The sequence below is a fragment of the Electrophorus electricus genome, chromosome 15, assembly GCF_013358815.1.
Source record: "Electrophorus electricus isolate fEleEle1 chromosome 15, fEleEle1.pri, whole genome shotgun sequence".
NCBI lineage: Eukaryota > Metazoa > Chordata > Actinopteri > Gymnotiformes > Gymnotidae > Electrophorus > Electrophorus electricus.
The window spans coordinates 17,492,034-17,510,410 of NC_049549.1; the positions used below are offsets into that span (position 1 = coordinate 17,492,034).

The 18,377-nt window shown below is 44.1% G+C and overlaps 1 protein-coding gene across 5 annotated transcripts; it reads left to right on the plus strand.

The window, feature by feature from the left end:
* Positions 1-582: 582 nt before the first annotated feature.
* Positions 583-17,873, plus strand: alcamb (activated leukocyte cell adhesion molecule b). 5 transcript variants are annotated; one of them, XM_027011698.2, is made up of 16 exons: positions 583-757; positions 10,605-10,711; positions 10,942-11,158; positions 11,261-11,325; positions 12,260-12,347; positions 12,431-12,607; positions 13,066-13,190; positions 13,314-13,446; positions 13,617-13,729; positions 13,911-14,037; positions 14,295-14,416; positions 15,115-15,247; positions 15,923-15,952; positions 16,434-16,551; positions 16,707-16,821; positions 16,989-17,873. In XM_027011698.2, the coding sequence occupies exons 1-15, from the start codon at positions 703-705 to the stop codon at positions 16,798-16,800; spliced, it is 1,704 nt and encodes a 567-aa protein (XP_026867499.2). In that variant the 5' UTR covers positions 583-702; the 3' UTR covers positions 16,801-16,821; positions 16,989-17,873. The 5 variants fall into 5 exon arrangements, with proteins under 5 accessions (XP_026867499.2, XP_026867500.2, XP_026867501.2 ...); XM_027011699.2 differs by having other exon boundaries at positions 16,437-16,551; XM_027011700.2 differs by having other exon boundaries at positions 12,434-12,607.
* The last annotated feature ends 504 nt before the right edge of the window (positions 17,874-18,377 follow it).

The following is an 18,377-nucleotide window of genomic DNA, read 5'->3' on the forward strand; positions in this document are numbered from 1 at the left end:
GGCTCGCGCAGGAGCGAGCACAATTCAAACGTGAGTGTGGTGAGAGCTCGCCCCACCCTGCGCTCGTGCGGGGGAGGAGGGACACTTTCGGGCAATAACGGCTATAAAATGTAAATAGTAAAGGTGAGAGTGAAAAGGAGAGAAAGAACACGAACTAACACACTAACACCTGCTGAGATATTACGATTCCTTTATCTTGTGTTAACAGAATTACACCAGGCCTTTACATTTAGCGTTAACTATGCACTCCAATGTAAAGAATAATGCAAATTAAGCCATATTGTTTATGGACAGCATCAATGGATAGATAAAACTATTTTAATGTACGCTGAATTCACAATGGGAGGGGTCATGGAAATGGACACCAAGCGATTCAGAAAGATTGAGCTGCATCAGCACAGGACAGTTAAATCCGCAAATTAGCGGAAAATCAAAAAGCAGCCCACCGGTAGCGCGCGGACCCACCCGCTCGTTTGATATTTTGTCCAAATTTACCGCGACGTGAAGCGCGCGGCGGTTTGTGGGCGGGGCTTCCCCGAGGTGCGCGGTCCAGGGATACTCGAGCGGAGTCGGGCACGCAAGTGCTAACGGCTGGAGAAGTTCGAACTCGCTGACGTATGCGGCTTGTTCTGTAAGGCACGGTTCCACGTACGCGCGAGGCTACCCCGGGTCTGAGTGCAGGAGTCACTGGTTTGACCAAGGATGCACGTGGCTGTTCTCTTCGCTGGCGTGCTGCACGCCGCCCTACTGAATCAAGGTAACGGCGCTTCATTTATCAACACACCAGTACTCTCGTCTCTTCCTCAGCCTAGACGGGTTTCACAGCTGCATGCCCTGGTTTGGAGACTTCCATGACAGTGGAAAAGCGAGGAAATGGATCGGTGCATGGACCCTGTTTAACAGCGGCAGTTTAATCTGAAGTTTTGCTGGCCAATATATTGACTTTAATGAACCCAGTTATTGTTAGAATGTCACAGAGTTGCCTACCTTGAAGTGGCCTCCGTGTAGGTAGGTACAAAGCCGAAAGAAATTCAAAGATGCGTCCTTTGGCTTGTGGAGAGATGATAAGAACGTTAATTAAAGACCGTCCTTTTACGGTAAAGATAAGATTAGGGGACCCCTTGCAAGTTTAGCAGTCGGGTGAGTATACACAGATACTCAGGCACGGACTAGGAAGGTTAAAATTTAACAGGCTCTTGTAGTTTTTAAACTGACGTTAATCGTGCTGCATTTAAAAAAAAAACTTTTGTACACATTTTGTATAAATCCTTTTGGCAGTTGTATGTGTGTGTGTGTGTGTGTGTGTGTGTGTGTGTGTGTGTGTGTGTGTGTGTGTTAGAGAGAGAGATAGAGATAGAGGTGGGGGGAAAGACTGAGATAGTATGAGTGAGTGAAAGAGGCGTTTGGGATAAGACCGGCGTCGGTTTCCCTCCTGCAGGTTTGAGTATAGTCTATGGCAGTGAAGTGGTTTCAGCTGAGAATAGCCTATGATCTGAAGATTGTTATGTGCCACAGTGGTCATGGTCATCATTATTGTCTTCATCATGGTATATCCTACCATATGCACCAAGTGTTAGAGAGACTGTCAGGGGCCACATGTCTTGTAGGAGTGCCTTGCACTCAGCCATGACTAGGTGCAGGAAGGCGTCAGTATTTCACGGTCAGTTTGATACTAGCTCATCCTGTTGAGTGATGGGAAGCCATGCGAGGGTCCCGCCTGAAGCACTCGGGTAACTTTGCTGTCGCTCAGTGGCTCAGAAAGCTGGTGGAATGCTTCTCAGGTTCAGGAGATACCATGTGACCTTTTCTGATGAGTGAGTTAGTTATTTAAAACACAGAGACCTAAAATGTCCCCAGATAATCCATGCGTCACGTAACTTGTATGTAGTTGTTTGGTCTCTGATAATCAGTTTAACTATTAGAATTTGAACGTCAGACTGGTCAGTAAAGGCATTTTTCAACACTTTTTGTAGCACTGTAAGTAATATCCAGTCTAAGACCTGCCCAGCTAGATAAGGGCCATGGAAAACAGCCTCATCCTGAGAGAGGTGTCTGGTCATTGTTCTTAGTGCAGCGCCAGCACGTCTCCCTCCCCCCAGACCACCAGGACACGTCACACCTGACCGTACTCGTCCAGCCGGTGGGATCGTCCTAGTTTGCTAGATCTGAATGTCTGTTCTTGGAAAAATGTCTGAGCCGTGTGTCCTGCTTTAACATGACCTTTTACACAACGCAAGTCAAGAAATGTTCACTTACACCACAGTGTAGGTGAAAACCGTCCTTTTTCTCAGTCAGTTTATTTTAAAGGGTGAGTTTCCTCCTTTGTCTCTTAAATCGTCCTCACAGCCCCTCGGCATGCATTAGCGTAGTGTTTTGTAGGAGCTGTCTTCAGTTCACACTCTCACTCTTTTATCACTATGTAAGAAATGTGTAACGTTCCTTCTGGGCCTGCATGGTGTATCATTTGTAAATCATTACTGCAGTACTGGCCATGGTTATACAGATGCCGCTGAAGCAATACACAAATGAGCCCACATTTTTTGTGTGTTTGCGTGTGTGTGTGTGTGCTCTAAGTATCCTGACCAGCTTCAGACATTCCACACAAGATATTGTGTGTTTGTTTTGGTGTTTTATTTTACCTTCAAATGATCCAAAGGTATATATCACTGGGACTAAAATAACTGCATCTACTGCTGTACCCTGGGAAGGATTCAGCCTTGTGTGTAAAATATTGTCCAGGCATGTCACAGTTGCCAGGCTATTACAGTAGCATCTGGGTTCTGGGCTCTAACTCACCAATACTGACATCTCATTTTGGACATCAGGAAACAAAGTACTTGTATTCAAAATAAAAGCATGATCTTAAAATTTTAAGTGCATATTTATTGATGAAAGTCTTAAATTTGTACTTTGTATAGTCTTTTCTTATATATTTATTATAAAAGATTATATATATATATATATATATATATATATATATATATATATATGTGTGTGTGTGTGTGTGTGTGTGTGTGTGTGTGTGTGTGTGTGTGCATTGTCTTTGTTGCGGATCGGGAAAAGCCTCTGAGTTTTCAGCTGTGGTTTTATGAGTTTCGGAATGATTTTCCCCTCGCCCAAAGCAATGCATTTTTTAGCAGGAAAGGTGGTGTATTGTTTTTGTCTTGTTTTATTCAAAACTTTATCACTGTGAAGGTAAGAGCGTTAAGACTCAGGGAGCTCAAAAATGTTTTCCTCGGTGGCTATGTTGTTCTTTTCCATTTTGCTCTCCTCAGGTCTTCAGCGCCTCCATCCCCCGACACACAGCCGTTCCTCCTAGGAACCACTTTATCTGTTATCAGACAAACAAGAGAACAGTTGTTTTGTGTTGGAAGACTAGGAGACAGGCTGCTCTTTACGAGCGGGTAAGGGACAGTGCTGGCTTCCTAGCTGTGGTCCTCTCTTCATGCAGGAATGCCTTCCATTGAAATGCATGAAGGTAGCTTTGGCTTTTTGGAACGCCCTACTGCTTCCGGAGCTCCACCCAGGGGGAGGGACAATGCCTCGGGTTGCTCCTCCCTTTTTTTGTTATGCAGTACCCTCAAAATCTTGCGCGGACCCCCTACCAGCCACACTGTCGCACCTCGCCCGTTTTTTTTTCTTTTTTCTTTTTTTTCCTTAAGCGATGCGTGTACGGTCACGACGTCTCCCAGGGAGACCTCCCCTGCCGTATAGAAGCACCTCTGGGGGGCCGGGTGGGGTGGGGTGGGGGGGTGTAGTAATCAGCTCTCTGTCTTCTTCTTTCACACCCCTGCTCATGTCCCTGAAAGAAGGACGTGGGGCTCATCTGAATAAGAACCGTAACTCATAGAGCTGCATATTCTAAAAGCTCTCAAATACCTGAAATATTCAATGAGAAACATTTGCATTCTGCAGGGAGCAGGGTGGCTGGGATACATGTGTGTCTGTAGTAATGTGATGGCTTCCCCTAAGCACCTGCTCATAGAGGTCCCGTTTGCAAGGGGAGAGCTGTTCTGTTGGATAGTACTAACAGCAAATGGCTTTGTTTTGTTGTTTTTTCACAGTAACCTGCATGCACCAGCTGAGGGTGAACAACACAGCCATATATCTTACTGAGTCCTGGTTAGGGTGGGTCAGGATCCAGGAAAGAAACCATATGTTACAGTGAATGTTGATCTTATTTTAACTTTCAGAATGATCACATTTTTTAAAGGAGGATCTTTATATAATTTCTGGTTTTGGTTGAATATTTAATCTAAAACATTTAAATACATTTAAAATTCTATTTAAAATGTAAAGTTAGTCCTTGAGAACAAATTTAGTAGAATACAGCTTTAATGCATAGCTAGTGTGGACAATGTGAGCTCAATTTACTGTCATAGTATATTTAATCCTAGGTCTTTCCGAATTCACTGTCTGAACCATAATGAGGAAGCTGTTGATGTTTCCTGTGCCGTGTGCAGCTGTAGCATTCATGCACAGCTGGTATTACACGTTAGCAGTCACTGAGCAGATTGCCAAAGTTTTGAAGTATCAGAAATATGAACACTTATAATCTCCTTTTATCTCTGTAATTCAACTGGATTACAGTGACCTTTTCTTTGAGTTTCAGGACTGATGCAAGGCCAAAAATAGCTGTCAGAGGCAAGGCCTGATTTAGTGGGGCGGACAGAACCAGGCACTCGAGCGAGCAGTACGCGGGTCTGCTCCTGCGTGCAGTGAGAGACTTATAGGCACTGATTCCTTGTGTGAGCGTGTCGAGTGGGGTAGCGCCGTGTTGCTGCAGAGCTCCATCTCCGTCTCTTCCTCCCGCTGCAGTGCAAATTGAGCTTTTGTGCTCCAGCCCACAAAAATAAAACTCTTCTCCCAGTTCATGTGTTCTTTAAGCACACGTGCACTCTAGTCAAATTGGAGGTATTGTTATCAATTTTTTTTATCTGCCAAGAGCAGTCAAACCAGCTTTCGAGAAATGGAAAAGACACCCTTAGCTCGCCTGCTCTTTGATATGGGTAACTATAGGGAAGAATTATTATTATTATTATTATTATTATTATTATTATTATTATTATTATTATCAGATGTGTTATCAGATTGTCAGAATAAACCCAGACAGTTAAGGCATCCTGTTTTACACGGTTAAATGCAGAAACATTTATAGACTTGCATCTTAAATTATAAAAACTGACATTCAAACGTTTCGGTTTTTTAACTGGTTCCCATCCAGTTTGAAAAAACTACATTCTTTCATTTCAAACAGGCAAATGTTCACCTGGTGTGGTCACCCCATGCCACCCATCCCCTTCCTGCCCCACCTCTGCAGAAGCCCAGCTGACAAAACTGGTAGTGATAGCAACACCTCAGGTGTTGTAACAGTGTCATAAACGACACAGCTCGCACTCACATGGCCTGGAAACCACCCACAATGCCTTGGGATGCACACGGCTCCCTGCAGACCTGTGTTTTAACCACCCACGATATTCTTCTTCCTCTGCTGTCCTGTGTGATTTCGGCATTGGTACGCACACACACACACACACACACACACACACACACACACACACACACACACACACACACACACACACACACACACACACACACACACACACACACACACAGAGGCCAGGGCTCTGGTGGAAAAGGTCTTAATCTGAAGCGCAGCTCTTTTGTAGTTGGCCAGGAAAAGAGATAACAGACTGCAGGTGGGGGCTTTACTTTTATTTGGAGCGACTTTGATGTTGCCTTTGCTCGGAGCATGCAGGCTGGAACAGGCTGGCCCGTGTGGTTTTGTGGCAGGCACACCTGCTCCAGGTGAGCTCTGTTACTCTGTGTCTGACGGCTCTCTGCCTCTCTGTTGTCTGGTAGCTTCTAAGCCAAGCCGAAGCCTGCTGCATTTTGAATAGGCTATTCCATGCTTGCGTTTCCTTTATATGAACTGAAGTGTTGGCTGTAAAAAGTTATTCATTCACAGTATAATAAAGGAGTCCAGTTTAGCGCTGACACTGTCAATACAGCATCTCCCCCTACATGCCTCATAGAGATGAGAGCTTAATGACCTGTTTAATATTCAAACCAAGTCTCTCTTTAATCGTCAAACTGAGTCTCTCTGAGATCTTAATTTAAGTGAGTGCTTGAGAGTAGACAGAAGAGTCTGTCCAACCCAGCTGTGGTGTATTCACACTATAGCTGTTTGGGCAATCCTGCCATGGACAGTGTAAGTCCCTGTGTGAACCCTCTAACCGGCTTGACCCTGAAGAAGCCCCAAGCTGAGCAGGAGGGTGACGGTTTTGCCCAGGCAACTGCTTGCACTAGCACAGGGTGCAAACGGAGGTCGGCCACACCAGACTGCAGGAGCTCTTATGGACAGGAGCAAGCTGATGTTTTGGACAAACATTTCTTTCCCATCCTGCTCAGAGGGTGCTTCTCTGTCCAGCCCACAAACATAGATGGCTCTAAGATTAATATTTGCACAGCTTTTGTATGCCCAGCTAACGGCAGTTCAATCACTCACACCGCCGGGCTGCGTGGTGTTCTGGTGTGTAAGGCTGGACTGGGGACAGGGCTTCTCCAGCTCCTCATGAGAGGTAGCGCCTCTTTGTGTTTTGGCATCTCCCCTCCCCCACCCCCCAGGTCCTCACATAGCCCTCACTTCCTGGACTCCAGCACTGATGAACTGAGCATGCCCAAGACTGAGCTGAGCCTGCCCAATATGCAAGACTCCAGAATTCACATGCACTCAGCCTGTAGGCATGACCATGATGTCTGCCAAAACAAAATAAAAACCAAAACGAAAAAGCCAGACACCTGCTTGTGTGAGGGAGTGAGCACCCTGGCTGTGTGAGGGAGTGAGCACCCTGGCTGGAGTGTTTAATAGATCTTGTTTAAGATGTAGCTATTGTACAGGGGCATGTTAGTTAAAAATAATTTAAAATAATAGTAGATTGGGTAAGCAGTAAATTCTAAGATGATGCACACATCTGTGATAGAAAAAGCTTACCAGTGCAGTATGATGCATAACTGTCAGTATGAGGTCATCTGGACCTTTCCCACAGACAGTGGAATGTAGACTCGGTCATAACCTGAAGATTGTAAATTGTGGTACAGGTTAATGGACTCTGGTGGAAGCATCTTGGCTGTATTTTGTTAATGGTTCTCTCTCTCTGGTTTAATGGCTCCTCATTAAAGTGATCTGCCGGTGGATCTTTAGGGTCAGGCATGGGGTTCGTCATGACAGGCCTGTCATATCTCAACAGGGCGTTCCTCCCATTAAATCCATAATTTAGACCTTAATGGACGTGATTCCGGAGTGCACTCAGCCTTCAACCTGCTCACTGACTTTTGCTTTCAAAGGAGGGCTCTGTCATGGATATTTGAAGACTTCAATTTATTAATTTTTGCAGAGCTTTAATGGTGCTTGGCTTGTTGGCTTGAGCAGAGGGGGACTTTTGGGAGAGTAACAGGGGCTCAGAATCAGTTCCTTGGCTGTGTGTCATCTCTTTAAAACGGTAGCATGCTGTAATGAATTTGACCTCTCTTCATTAGAGAAACACACTTGGCCAGCTGTGCTGTGCACTCTCCCGCTAATGGGCAGGGACCATCCCGGATCTTCCTAAAAGCAGTTCTTTCCCCTGAATGGCAGCCTATTACAGCCTAGTAGAATCCTTAATGGTAAAATTATTTTTTAATGTATTTTTTAATCAATATCCAAATAACTAATTATTGCGTTAAATGTTTAATTAGTCAAAATGGGAATTTTAGTCTTCACTAGATCATCTATCATTTCAATAAATCACTAAAGCGATTAGTGGTGAAGACATAAGAGACGTTGAGACATTCCTACATAATTAGATAAATATTGCAGATGAGCGCTGGCTGTTGTAATGTTTCAGCAAGGTCAGGCAGTATGAGACTGTAGCACAGGTTAAGGGACCCAGTATCTGACACCGAGTTTGGACATCGGAGTTAATAACGACGCACTGAATCATTGTTTGAGCAAATTAGGGGACAGATGGGTGAACAAATAGACAAACCTCACGTTTGCGAATGAAACACTAAAACAGTAGGGGTTGCAGGTGGAAGCATGCATTTATTTCACCTGGTGGTCAGCTGTGAGGAGGCAGCACAATGTCCCCTTCTCTTCTCACTGTGTGCTCTACTGTTTGTTCTGTCCTCTAATGTAGGTGCCACCCAGCATCGTGTTTGTCAAGTGAGATTGGATGGAGAGAAGCTCTGTTAGGGCATCACTGCCCTTGGCATCCAGGCAGCAGAGCGACTATTACAAACACATGTAGATCACAGATAGCCGTTGCCTAGCAATTCCACTCGGATGGGTTCTCTTTTACCAATCTTAGACTAGCATCAAAGTGATTCAAACAGACACTGGGTACTTTAAACAGAAAAAAGAAAGTAACAAAAAAGAATATTAACATTTTTTCACATCTAAAGATTCATCAGAGAATAACAGAGAATCATTCAACTTTTATTACATTTTTATAAGCCATTAGGTTAGTTTCTTAAGTGTCTTTAAAGTGACAAATGGTAGATGTACTTCATGTTGTGATTTTCTGCAGTGTGGGCTAAACGGAGTTCACTAATCCCTTAGTAAACATCCCAGATGGGTTTGGTAGAGATTCTGAAAACGTCACATGCAACCGAGCTAGAGCAGGCTGACCTGATTAAGGACAGATGAGAAACACAAGCACTCATCACCTCCAACTGTAGTGCAGTGATCAGACAGATACTTCTACACAAACAAAGGCCTGTATGCAACAAGTCTGTACAGGAGCAAAGCCTACAGCTGGAACCTCTTATGGAAGAAATGTCAGAGATGTGGTTGTGTGAACATCTGTGTTCACACATCTGTTGTAGGGTTCACACAACCACCTCAGTGGACACACAACCTTCTCAGTGTTCACACAAACATCTTGAATTAAGGCATTAAGACATTCTAAGGGTGTTTTTGGTTTAAAAGGCAGTTAAACACATAAACTGGTTTCACGGTGATCTAGTTTGATTGGAACTATGGGGAAACCGATCCAGATCAACTACTGATCTTGTGCCTTGAAAGTTCGAAAAGAGATTGTGAAAAGAAATGGCTTATTCATACTCTTAGAGTCATGGGTGACCTTTTACCTCAGGAAGATAAACCAAGAAGCTAAGTGTAAGTATTGTAGGATTTGTGTGCGGTAAAGGATACCTGCATCTTGAATGAAAGCCACTATTGTGGACTTCAGAGAGATACAGCAGAGGTGCTGACCCAGATGTCCCTCCCTCAGTGAGGAAAAGGGATGGAGGTGTTTGTCTTGTCCCATTTCTTGGGAGGGGGAGTGTTTGTGCTTGGGTCTGTCGTCGGGTAGAAGTGAATATGCAGTGACACGAAAAACTAGAATTTCAAGATTTTCAAGTGTTTGTTTGTATTTCCATTGTTACTAAAACAATGGACTAAAGCATGTTGCTTTATCAGAATGGGATAAAAAAAATTCCATTCAGAAACCGAGCCTGAAGCATTTTAAAGCTATTACGAGGATTAATAATTACATACCACAATTGCATGTTCATGGGATGTGTGTCATCGCTGTCTCTTGAATGAAACATGTGCAGGGTTGTGATATAATGTGATCCCTTTAACTGGCTGAGCTACATTCCCCAGTTTTGTCAAAAATATTTATATATTCATGTTATTTATATATTCATAGTTCAGAAATCTCCATTTGCTGAATGTGCATAAGTATTATTGTAGTAATAAGAACAAAATGATGCCCTTAGCTGTGTTCAGCCATCAGCAAAACAGATTTACGCGGTGTCGGTGCTATCAAAATGTGGAATGTTGAGATGGCCATTACTTGGTGAGCCTCAGATGTTTTTTGGTGTGTTATTTTGGTAGCTGAGCAGGGCAGTACTTGACTCCTCCAGTACTGTACTGTTCATGACTACTTATCACACACTCCATGGTCTGGAAGTTATTTGCTGTTTAATCTTTGTGGACATTTCGCTCTACAGCAGCCAATTTTAGCACTTAATAACACAGGGCTTATATCTTCTGTCTTCATCTCCAGAATGGTATTGAGAGTGAGACAGCAGGGGTCTGATTTCCCCTGTGAGTTGTGTTTGAGAGAGTTGTGTGAGGAGAAGGATGCTTCTTTCCTTCTCCACACAAAAGCTGTTTTTTCTACTTAGCTTGACCAAACTTTAGATATGTGTCTGGCATACTTGTCTTTACAAAGAATAGTTGTATTCTGCCATACAACTCTGATGTTGTGCTTATGCTCAGTGCACAACCATAACTACATCTAGCTTCATTTGCATATTCAAATTCTTTTGACTGCTTTGCCTGACAAATTATTTTGACTGACACGCCTGCCTCTTAGCATGGTGCAACAGCATTCAAATTTCATGAGGAAAATAATTAAACCCTTACGCATGTCTGCCAGCTGAAAGCTATCTTATCTTATAATGATAACTCTACATGCTTAAAATATCACATGTTTACAGTAGTACAGATAGCCTGAGTGTTGTATAAACCTTACCCTGTCCCTCACCACCAGCAAAGTTGTCCCAGTGTTTTTCATTCTTCTTGACTTGTCTTTCTCATTTCTTCGTTCCAGTGAGTGGACTTCATACCATAGTTGGCCAGTATGGAGAAGCTATCGAGGTGCCTTGCAACAAGGGGAATGTCCGGCCAGAGGAGGTCTTCATAGCCAAATGGAAATATGTAAGTTCAGTAGTATTTAGTAGCTAGTCTGCCTAATGAGAAGAGAAGAAGAAGTCGTGTGTTTATCTGTTTTTCTAAACATGTGCTGTTGTGCAGATCCTACAGATATGTTTTAGATGGTATGATCTCCACTTGACAGTGTGCAATGCCTTAGTTAAGGTAATTGTGTTTGCGCCCTCTGTCAGTACAAACATCACAAGAACATGATTGTCATGGCTTCTGTTCCCCAGACCAATGCCGATGGCAGCACTGGTGACCTCCTGGTCAAATCTCAGGGGATGAACACCACTCTGTCTGACAACGCAGACTACCACAGCAGGATCAGCCTGACCAGAGACCTCAGCTTGCGCATATCTCAGGCAAAACTGGTGGATCAGAAGATCTTCACTTGCATGGTGGTCATCGGTGCCGACATATTTGAGCACCCTGTTCAAGTGACAGTTCAGAGTACGTTTGCTTGAACAACCGCAAACCCTCACCAATATACTGAAATGAATGTGAGATCATTTCTATGACTGGACCAGCTGACACTTTTCTGTTCATCCACAGAGGCCCCCTCCGTGCCCACGATAACTAATCAAGCCATAGAGGCAGAGATTGGCAAACTAACTACGGTATGTTGGATGTTGCTTTGTAATGTTATAATTGTAATGTCATAATGGGGATCTTGCTGGCTTGTCTGCATGACTCCGCACTACACTTTTATGAGATTAAATGCCAAGGCATCCAACCTTGGTGAAGACTGCAGAAGAATGATAATGATAATGGCTTGCTTTGTGTCCTTGAATTTTTTGGCGTCTTTTGGGGGGAAAAAGTAGAATAAGCAAGCTTGGTTGAAACTGAACCTTTCACTGCAAGCGAAGGGTCTAGTTGGAGTGTCTGCACTGCCCTGCTGCCTTTGAACGCCCCGTGTGACTGAATGCTCTGCCTTTATCTATGTGTGAAGGCCAGTGCCTGAAACAGTTGTTTACCATGGCTACAATCGCGGGACATCTACTCAGAATGTTTGCAGCTCATTCTGAGATAGATGTCTGGTACTTTATTGGCAGTGTGATGATTTAGAAGGTCGGTACAGTCCTTTTTTAATTCATTCATTCATTTATTTATTTAATGGGTGTAATCTTGTAAAGGGAGACTATGCTCTGCATGAACGTGCCCTTGCTGAGGTCCCAGCTGCAGATTTAAGGCCCTTATTTGGACACGGATGCACTGGGCACACTGGTCTTTACAGACATGGTCTGCTCTCATTGTAGCATTGATGTTAGTCAGGACTGTTATCTGATCAAATCGCGACTTATGAAAGGTTATACATCCTTCTACACTCCTAAATGAAAAAGGTTTCTTTGTTTTAAATTAATGTTATTATCTGTAATACTGTTATTTTCCCTTGATGTAAAACTATAATAGATTAGTTGTTCTTTGGCACTTAATAACTATGGATTTAATCATTTTTTTTCTAGTGCATAAAGGTTAATTGCATAATAGTCAAACATGCTGACATTATTTAGTTTTTATGCTTGCTTTTCTCCTTCTGGTCATGTTTTCCAGCTGGGAGAGTGCTCCACCCAAAACGCTTACCCAGCGGCAAACATTACATGGTATAAGAATGGCGTTCCACTCACGGCCGATCAGACAGGTAAGAAGTGTCACAGGTCAAAGCTGGAGTGGCAGCTGGAGCCAGAGGAGTACCTGTCACCATACTGAGCTTTGTGTTTTCAGCAGTCAAGCTAACGGCAGCCGTGCACGAAGACAGAGCAACTGGCCTCTTGTCCACGTCCTCCAAGCTCGAGTACGCTGCCGTGAAGGGAGACCTGAACGCCAAGTTTACCTGCGCCATCCATCATAAGAGCCTGACCTCTGACCTGCTGTCCGGCCCTGTGACCTTCATCATCAATTGTGAGTTTCGCTGACACAGACCAACCTTCTAGATCTTTATATCTTGGTAATCATACTTTTGCGTAGACAAAGGCAGCGTCAGTGTCAGAGAACAAATCACACTCAGTGTGATGTTTGGGGTAATTGAGAGTGGTCCATTTTCCACTCAGACTGGCTGCGAAAAAGAGTCTCATCAGCGTTTACTGGCAGGCAGTGTTGCATTTAGAAAGACAACAAGTGGCGCTATTGAAGGTTGAATGGGGATTTGTTGAACTCCTCGGGGCAAGGTTACGAAGAACCCAGCCCCGCTGCGTCTCTCAAAAGCTCTGCAGCCCTGCAGCATTCTACACAAAATCTCCACTCTTCACACTAAGAGTCTCTCGCTCATGCATTACAAAGAGCTGTGAAGGGAGTTGTTGCCCCCCTCCGGGCCTGGAGTTTGAGCTCATGGCCCACTCCCACACCTCTCCCATCCACAGACCCCACAGAGAACATCAGCCTCCTGGTTACCCCAGCAGGCACCATCAAGGAGGGAGACAATGTGACCCTGAAGTGCAAAGCCGACGGGAACCCACCCCCCACCGGCTACAGCTTCCACATCAAGGTGAGCCCCGCCCACTCGGGCTCACTCCTCTGCCAGGTTTGAGCTGCTGTTCCTGGACCTCAGAGGTGGGCAGACCCTCTACCGACCTTTACACGACCCACTAAACGCTCCTCCCTTCCACAGGGGAAGAAGGTGACAGTGGAGAAGTCAGACACGTACACGCTGATGGACGTCACGCGGGCCAGCAGTGGGGAATATAAGTGCTCCCTGGTGGGCAACGACACCATGGCAGCCTCGAGGAACATCGTGGTCACGTGTAGGTCGCACATCGATGCATCCCAGCCCAGCTAATGGACGCCTCTGAACAATGTAGCTAAGAACTGTTATGAACTGAAATGACGATGCAAGTGGACGATGAAATTTAAATTCACAGCTGAGTTTAACAACGGAGGGTGGGAATTTGCCTTTGTGTTTCTTTTACTGTAGATCTGGATATTGCTCTTGTCACAAGAGGAAAGGTCCAGAAATACGTCGGTGATCGCTTCGAGGCGGCCATGCTGGTGAGCGCATCTGGAGAAGCCCAGATCTCCTGGTCAAAGGTAAAATAACAACTGTCCTGGCTTGAACTAACACCAAAAAGGCTCACCTGCGTCCAGCGCCACCTACATGAACATCGGAGATACTTCATTACACTCTGGGCATTTTGTTGTGTCGCATTCAAAGTTGCGCATAGCTGGATGTGATTGTCTCGCGGTCCTAACAATCAGAACTCTGTTTTAGAACAATGCAAAGCTGAATGGTGCACCCAGGTTTGACAAGCTGAAATACTCTGACTCTGGAGTGTACGAATGTGTGGCTACCATGGCTGGTCTTGTGAAGAAAGCCTCCTTTGAGCTCGCTGTCCAAGGTATGGGTGCTTCACTCTGTTCCTGATATCAACCTCCAGCAGTCCTGTGCTTGTCCATACAATCTTGGAAAACTTCATGTTCACATTTACCAGACTTCTCAATGGCCATTCAAATATGTGTCCAAAATGTTTGGAGAATTAATTGCTTTCATCAGCTTTAAGCTACATATGTTTGGAGATGGTGCCTTCTCAGCTGTGTCTCCCAGTTCACCTGATACAGTGTTTACGACCCCTGAGCGTGTGGGCTCTTCCCGCAGGTCCCGCTGAGATCAGCAGGCTGACCAAGCGGCGCAGTGATGATGGCATGTTGAAGGTGCTGAGCTGCGAGGCGCTTGGCTCACCCAAACCCACCGTGCAGTGGAGCATCAATGGCACCAATGTGAGTGCATAACTCCCCAAACACTGCACCCTACCCTCCCGTACACGGTGCTGCTTTGACCTTACAAATATATATAGGTTGAACCTTTTTATATGGGACATGTGCGGTATGTTCAGAGCTGTGGGGACCATTTTGACCCTACAGTGTTTTAAGTGATGGTCTAATGTGCCGTTGACATGGTCAAAGTGACAGATGCCTAGTATCCATGCAGAGAAAATAAGAACGATCTCAGTGTGCCACCTGTTGAATAGGACAAGCAACTAGCATCTTCTTTCTGTGTGTGTGTGTGTGTGTGTGTGTGTGTGTGTTTGTGTGTGTGTCTTTGTCTTTGTCTTTCTGAATCTTTCGGATACCTGAGCTGAACTGTCAATTTTAAAAAAAATCTTCTGATCATCACTAGACCAAAGGGCTTCACTTTCTCTCTATTTCTCTCTATTTCTCTCTATTAACTGGTGTTAGCAGTTGAATAAGCGGTAGAATGGAAGGCTGGTACTATACTGCCCTCAAGTGGCACATGGTGCAATTACAGCTGTGCATGGCAAAACCGAAGTTGTATTGGTTCACTGTTTATTCATTTATTTGTTATTGCACTTCACCACATAGAACATAAAGCATTTTATATACCATAGAGGCTCACCACAGTGGTACCGGTCAGTGCTGAGTGATGGGTGAATGCACATTTGATGCTGTAATTACAGGCTACTGAAAGTGCCTTTGTGGAAGGGAAAGTCATCCACAGAATCACCATCAGCCCCACAGTGAACCTGACAGTGAACTGCACCGTCACGAACAGTCTGGGTCAGGACACACAGAGCATCGCCGTGTCGACTCGTAAGTACAGGTGTTCCCACACGGCTGGGCGGATCTGTCCCGCTTCAGGGTGCTTGTGCTCCTTCGATTCCACATACCAAACCCTCCTGGGTAGATATACGGCGTGAGAGAAAATCTCTGTCGTGCGTAAGGACACGTGCAGGCAATCGGCAGTCCTCCTCGCTCGCGTCTGAGTGTGAGATCTACCCAAGACGGTTGGCGCTTGCCCACTCTCCTGTTCCTTTCCCTTTCTTTGCTTGGTTCGTCAGGATGCTGGACTCTAACCCCTGGCTCTGTACCCACGTTCTCACTCTGCATTCCCCAAAAAGCCACAGTCCCGCCTAGCATCGTGGTCCCAACACCTCTGCTACTGGAGCAGTCCAAGCCCGCGCTGTAGCCACGGCGACTGCTCCAGTAGCAGAGGTGTTGGGACCACGATGCTAGGCGGGACTGTGCTGGGGTGGCTGGAGCACTCTCAGCAGCTCCTGGCTGGGGATTTAGCGTTTAGCACATCAGCCAGTTCCACGGGCTTGCATGCTTCAGGAGATCCCTAAGAACTATGTCTTGGACAGTCACAGAGAACCTGTAAATGTGAACATTCTCCAGTCGTTTCTACTGATGAACTGATGAATTTGCATTAAAGGCTGGGATGTTCAAAAATACACACATATTGAATGATCTTATATCTGATTTCAGTATTTGACGAGGTGACAATGGATAAGCAAGGTGAGTTCAAGAGGTTTCATAAATACTTTTTTGGAGAAACAGCAAATAATGTGTTATTCACAAACTGACTTCTTCTGATTTGGGTATAAATAAGAGAATTATACCCAAAGTTATTATATAGATAGTTTAGATAGTTGTTTTATTATTATTAAATGTCCCTCTGTATTTTCTGTACTATATGTGTTGGTGTGATCAACACAGTGGGTATGGTGTGGAACATGGTTCACGGTTAGTAGGAGAGGACACTAACCTGACCAGCATCCTCACAGAACCAGTTTTTCAACCATCTGTCATTTGTTGATTCCATTCTTTTATTAACTGTTTATGAGCATCTCCACAGCTGAACCTCTGCTGCACAACTAAGTGTGTTGATGTACTTCAGCCTCTGTTTTGTTGTTCAGTCTCGCCCTCTGCGTACATGTTGTTTTAGCTCTGCCATATTGTTGGGGGGTCTTTCTGCATGCTGTTCATTGACTTCCAGCAGAGCAGGCAGAGAGCTCCAGGGAGCAGACGCGTCTGGTGGTGGGGGTCATGGTAGGGCTTCTCCTGGCTGCTGTAGCTGTTGGTCTCACCTACTGGCTCTACTTGAAGAAAACCAGGTGATTAAAAAAGGCACACACCCTTCATAAAAGGGGCACAGTCCCATTGTATATGTTCTCCACGTATGGATTTCCTTCTGGAGCTCTAGGCATTTTATAGAGTTGAGATATTCCTGAATCCAGCGTGAGGGGTAAACACGCATCCTCTGCCTTAGGGAAGGCTCCTGGAAAACTGGAGAAAAGGAAGATGGCACGCTAGAGGAAAGCAAGAAGCTGGAGGTCAAGCAGAACCAAAAAGCCGAGGTGTAAAGCTCAGAGAACCCTGTCAGGGTGAGAACGCCAGAAACACGCACACACACACACACACACACACACACACTCTCTCTCTCTGTCTAATGTATTGCAGCAAATTGTTTGTGGATGCACTTTTGGTTTCAGTGTAATACTATGATTGTTGTTAGAAGATCATTTCTAAAAAGCATTTATTTGGTTTCCAGGACAAGAGGCAGTACTGTAGCAAGAGTATTGCAATCTGCACAAGTGTGTGGGAAGCTGGGTATGGACCTTGGTGTTTGCTCGATGGGCCTTTGTCTGAACCAGGGTCTCTAATGTATTTCTCACTCTTCTTGCAGAAGGGAGATCTGAAAAATTGTTCGCATTGTATATTTGTAAATCTTCTGCACTGAGGATTATTCGTGTAATGTACCTATTTGGAAACTTGAGTATACTGTTAATATTTGTTGCTATTGGTAAAGGATTAGGGCCTTCTTGTTTTGTTTTTTTTATTATTAAAAACAAATATAATTTCCTTTGGCCAATTTACCTCATTTGTAGGAAAACTGACTCCCTTTCTGTGTTGGAGTAAGTGGTGTTGGCCCTGTCAGGTGTGACCTCCCTGTTCTTTCCTGTACCTGACCCTTTTTTTCAGATTGCACATTGTACCTGATTTGGACTGCTGCTCACAGTACTGGTTTTATAGTACCTGGTCGAGACTGCTGTTAAGAGAGCTAGTTTTGCATGGGTTCTGGCAGTCTCTTGGGCACTTGGTTAGTTTTCTGTTCTGAGAAATAAACGGTCATGTTAATTCTGAAATAAACCTTTTCAAATTTAAAATAGATCTGCTTATTTGGGATTTCAGTTTGTATTTTCTTGGTACAGACATTTCAGCATTAATTTAGCATATGGATTTTAAACTTGATGATTTTTGAGGGAAATTAATAATTAAATAATAATGAATGTTTTTGCATTGGGTGGATATTGAGTCTGTTTTAAATCTGGAGAATTTGTAAAAGGATCATAGATGATAAAGTTGAAAATCAACCATATTTTGAGTAGAACTAGTACAATATGTTATGCTGAATAAGAACCATGTGTACAAGCTATTGATATGTTTCCTGTGAATCATTTCTAAAATCCACTTTTATTGGATCAGTATCCAAGCACCATTGACAAATACTAAAAACTAAAAACATTAGTGATTTGATTTGAACTTCATCTCTGTAACATGCTTCCTGTTACCAATTTACAGCAGTGACTTTTATCTTATAAAAATTTAAGGAAAACACTGTTCTGATCTCAAACTTGTGCCAGCATATAACTAAATAATAAAGTGGGATACTGACCTTTTTCATTTGTGAACCATGTAACCTCCTGTATTTACTTTTGATTTTGTTCAAAAACTTAATGTGAGCAGTTCACAGGTAAACTGGCTGTTGCCCTAGTTGATCCCACATAACAGTAGTGGTACGAAATATTTCCTAATTCTGTGTTTTTAGTAAGATACTGGTTTATTTGTACTTTTTTTGGCAGAAGCAGAACAATCTGTTCTAGTATGAATGCGTTAAAGGTGTAAATATTACAAATGTTTTGTTATTTTTGTGTTCTAT

Bases quoted from the DNA above. Each gene is read 5' to 3' on its own strand.
- alcamb (XM_027011698.2), top strand. From the start codon at position 703: ATGCACGTGGCTGTTCTCTTCGCTGGCGTGCTGCACGCCGCCCTACTG. The intron at 758-10,604 runs GTAACGGCGCTT...TCTTCGTTCCAG, and splicing joins CGCCGCCCTACTGAATCAAG to TGAGTGGACTTCATACCATA. The intron at 11,159-11,260 runs GTACGTTTGCTT...GTTCATCCACAG, and splicing joins TGTTCAAGTGACAGTTCAGA to AGGCCCCCTCCGTGCCCACG.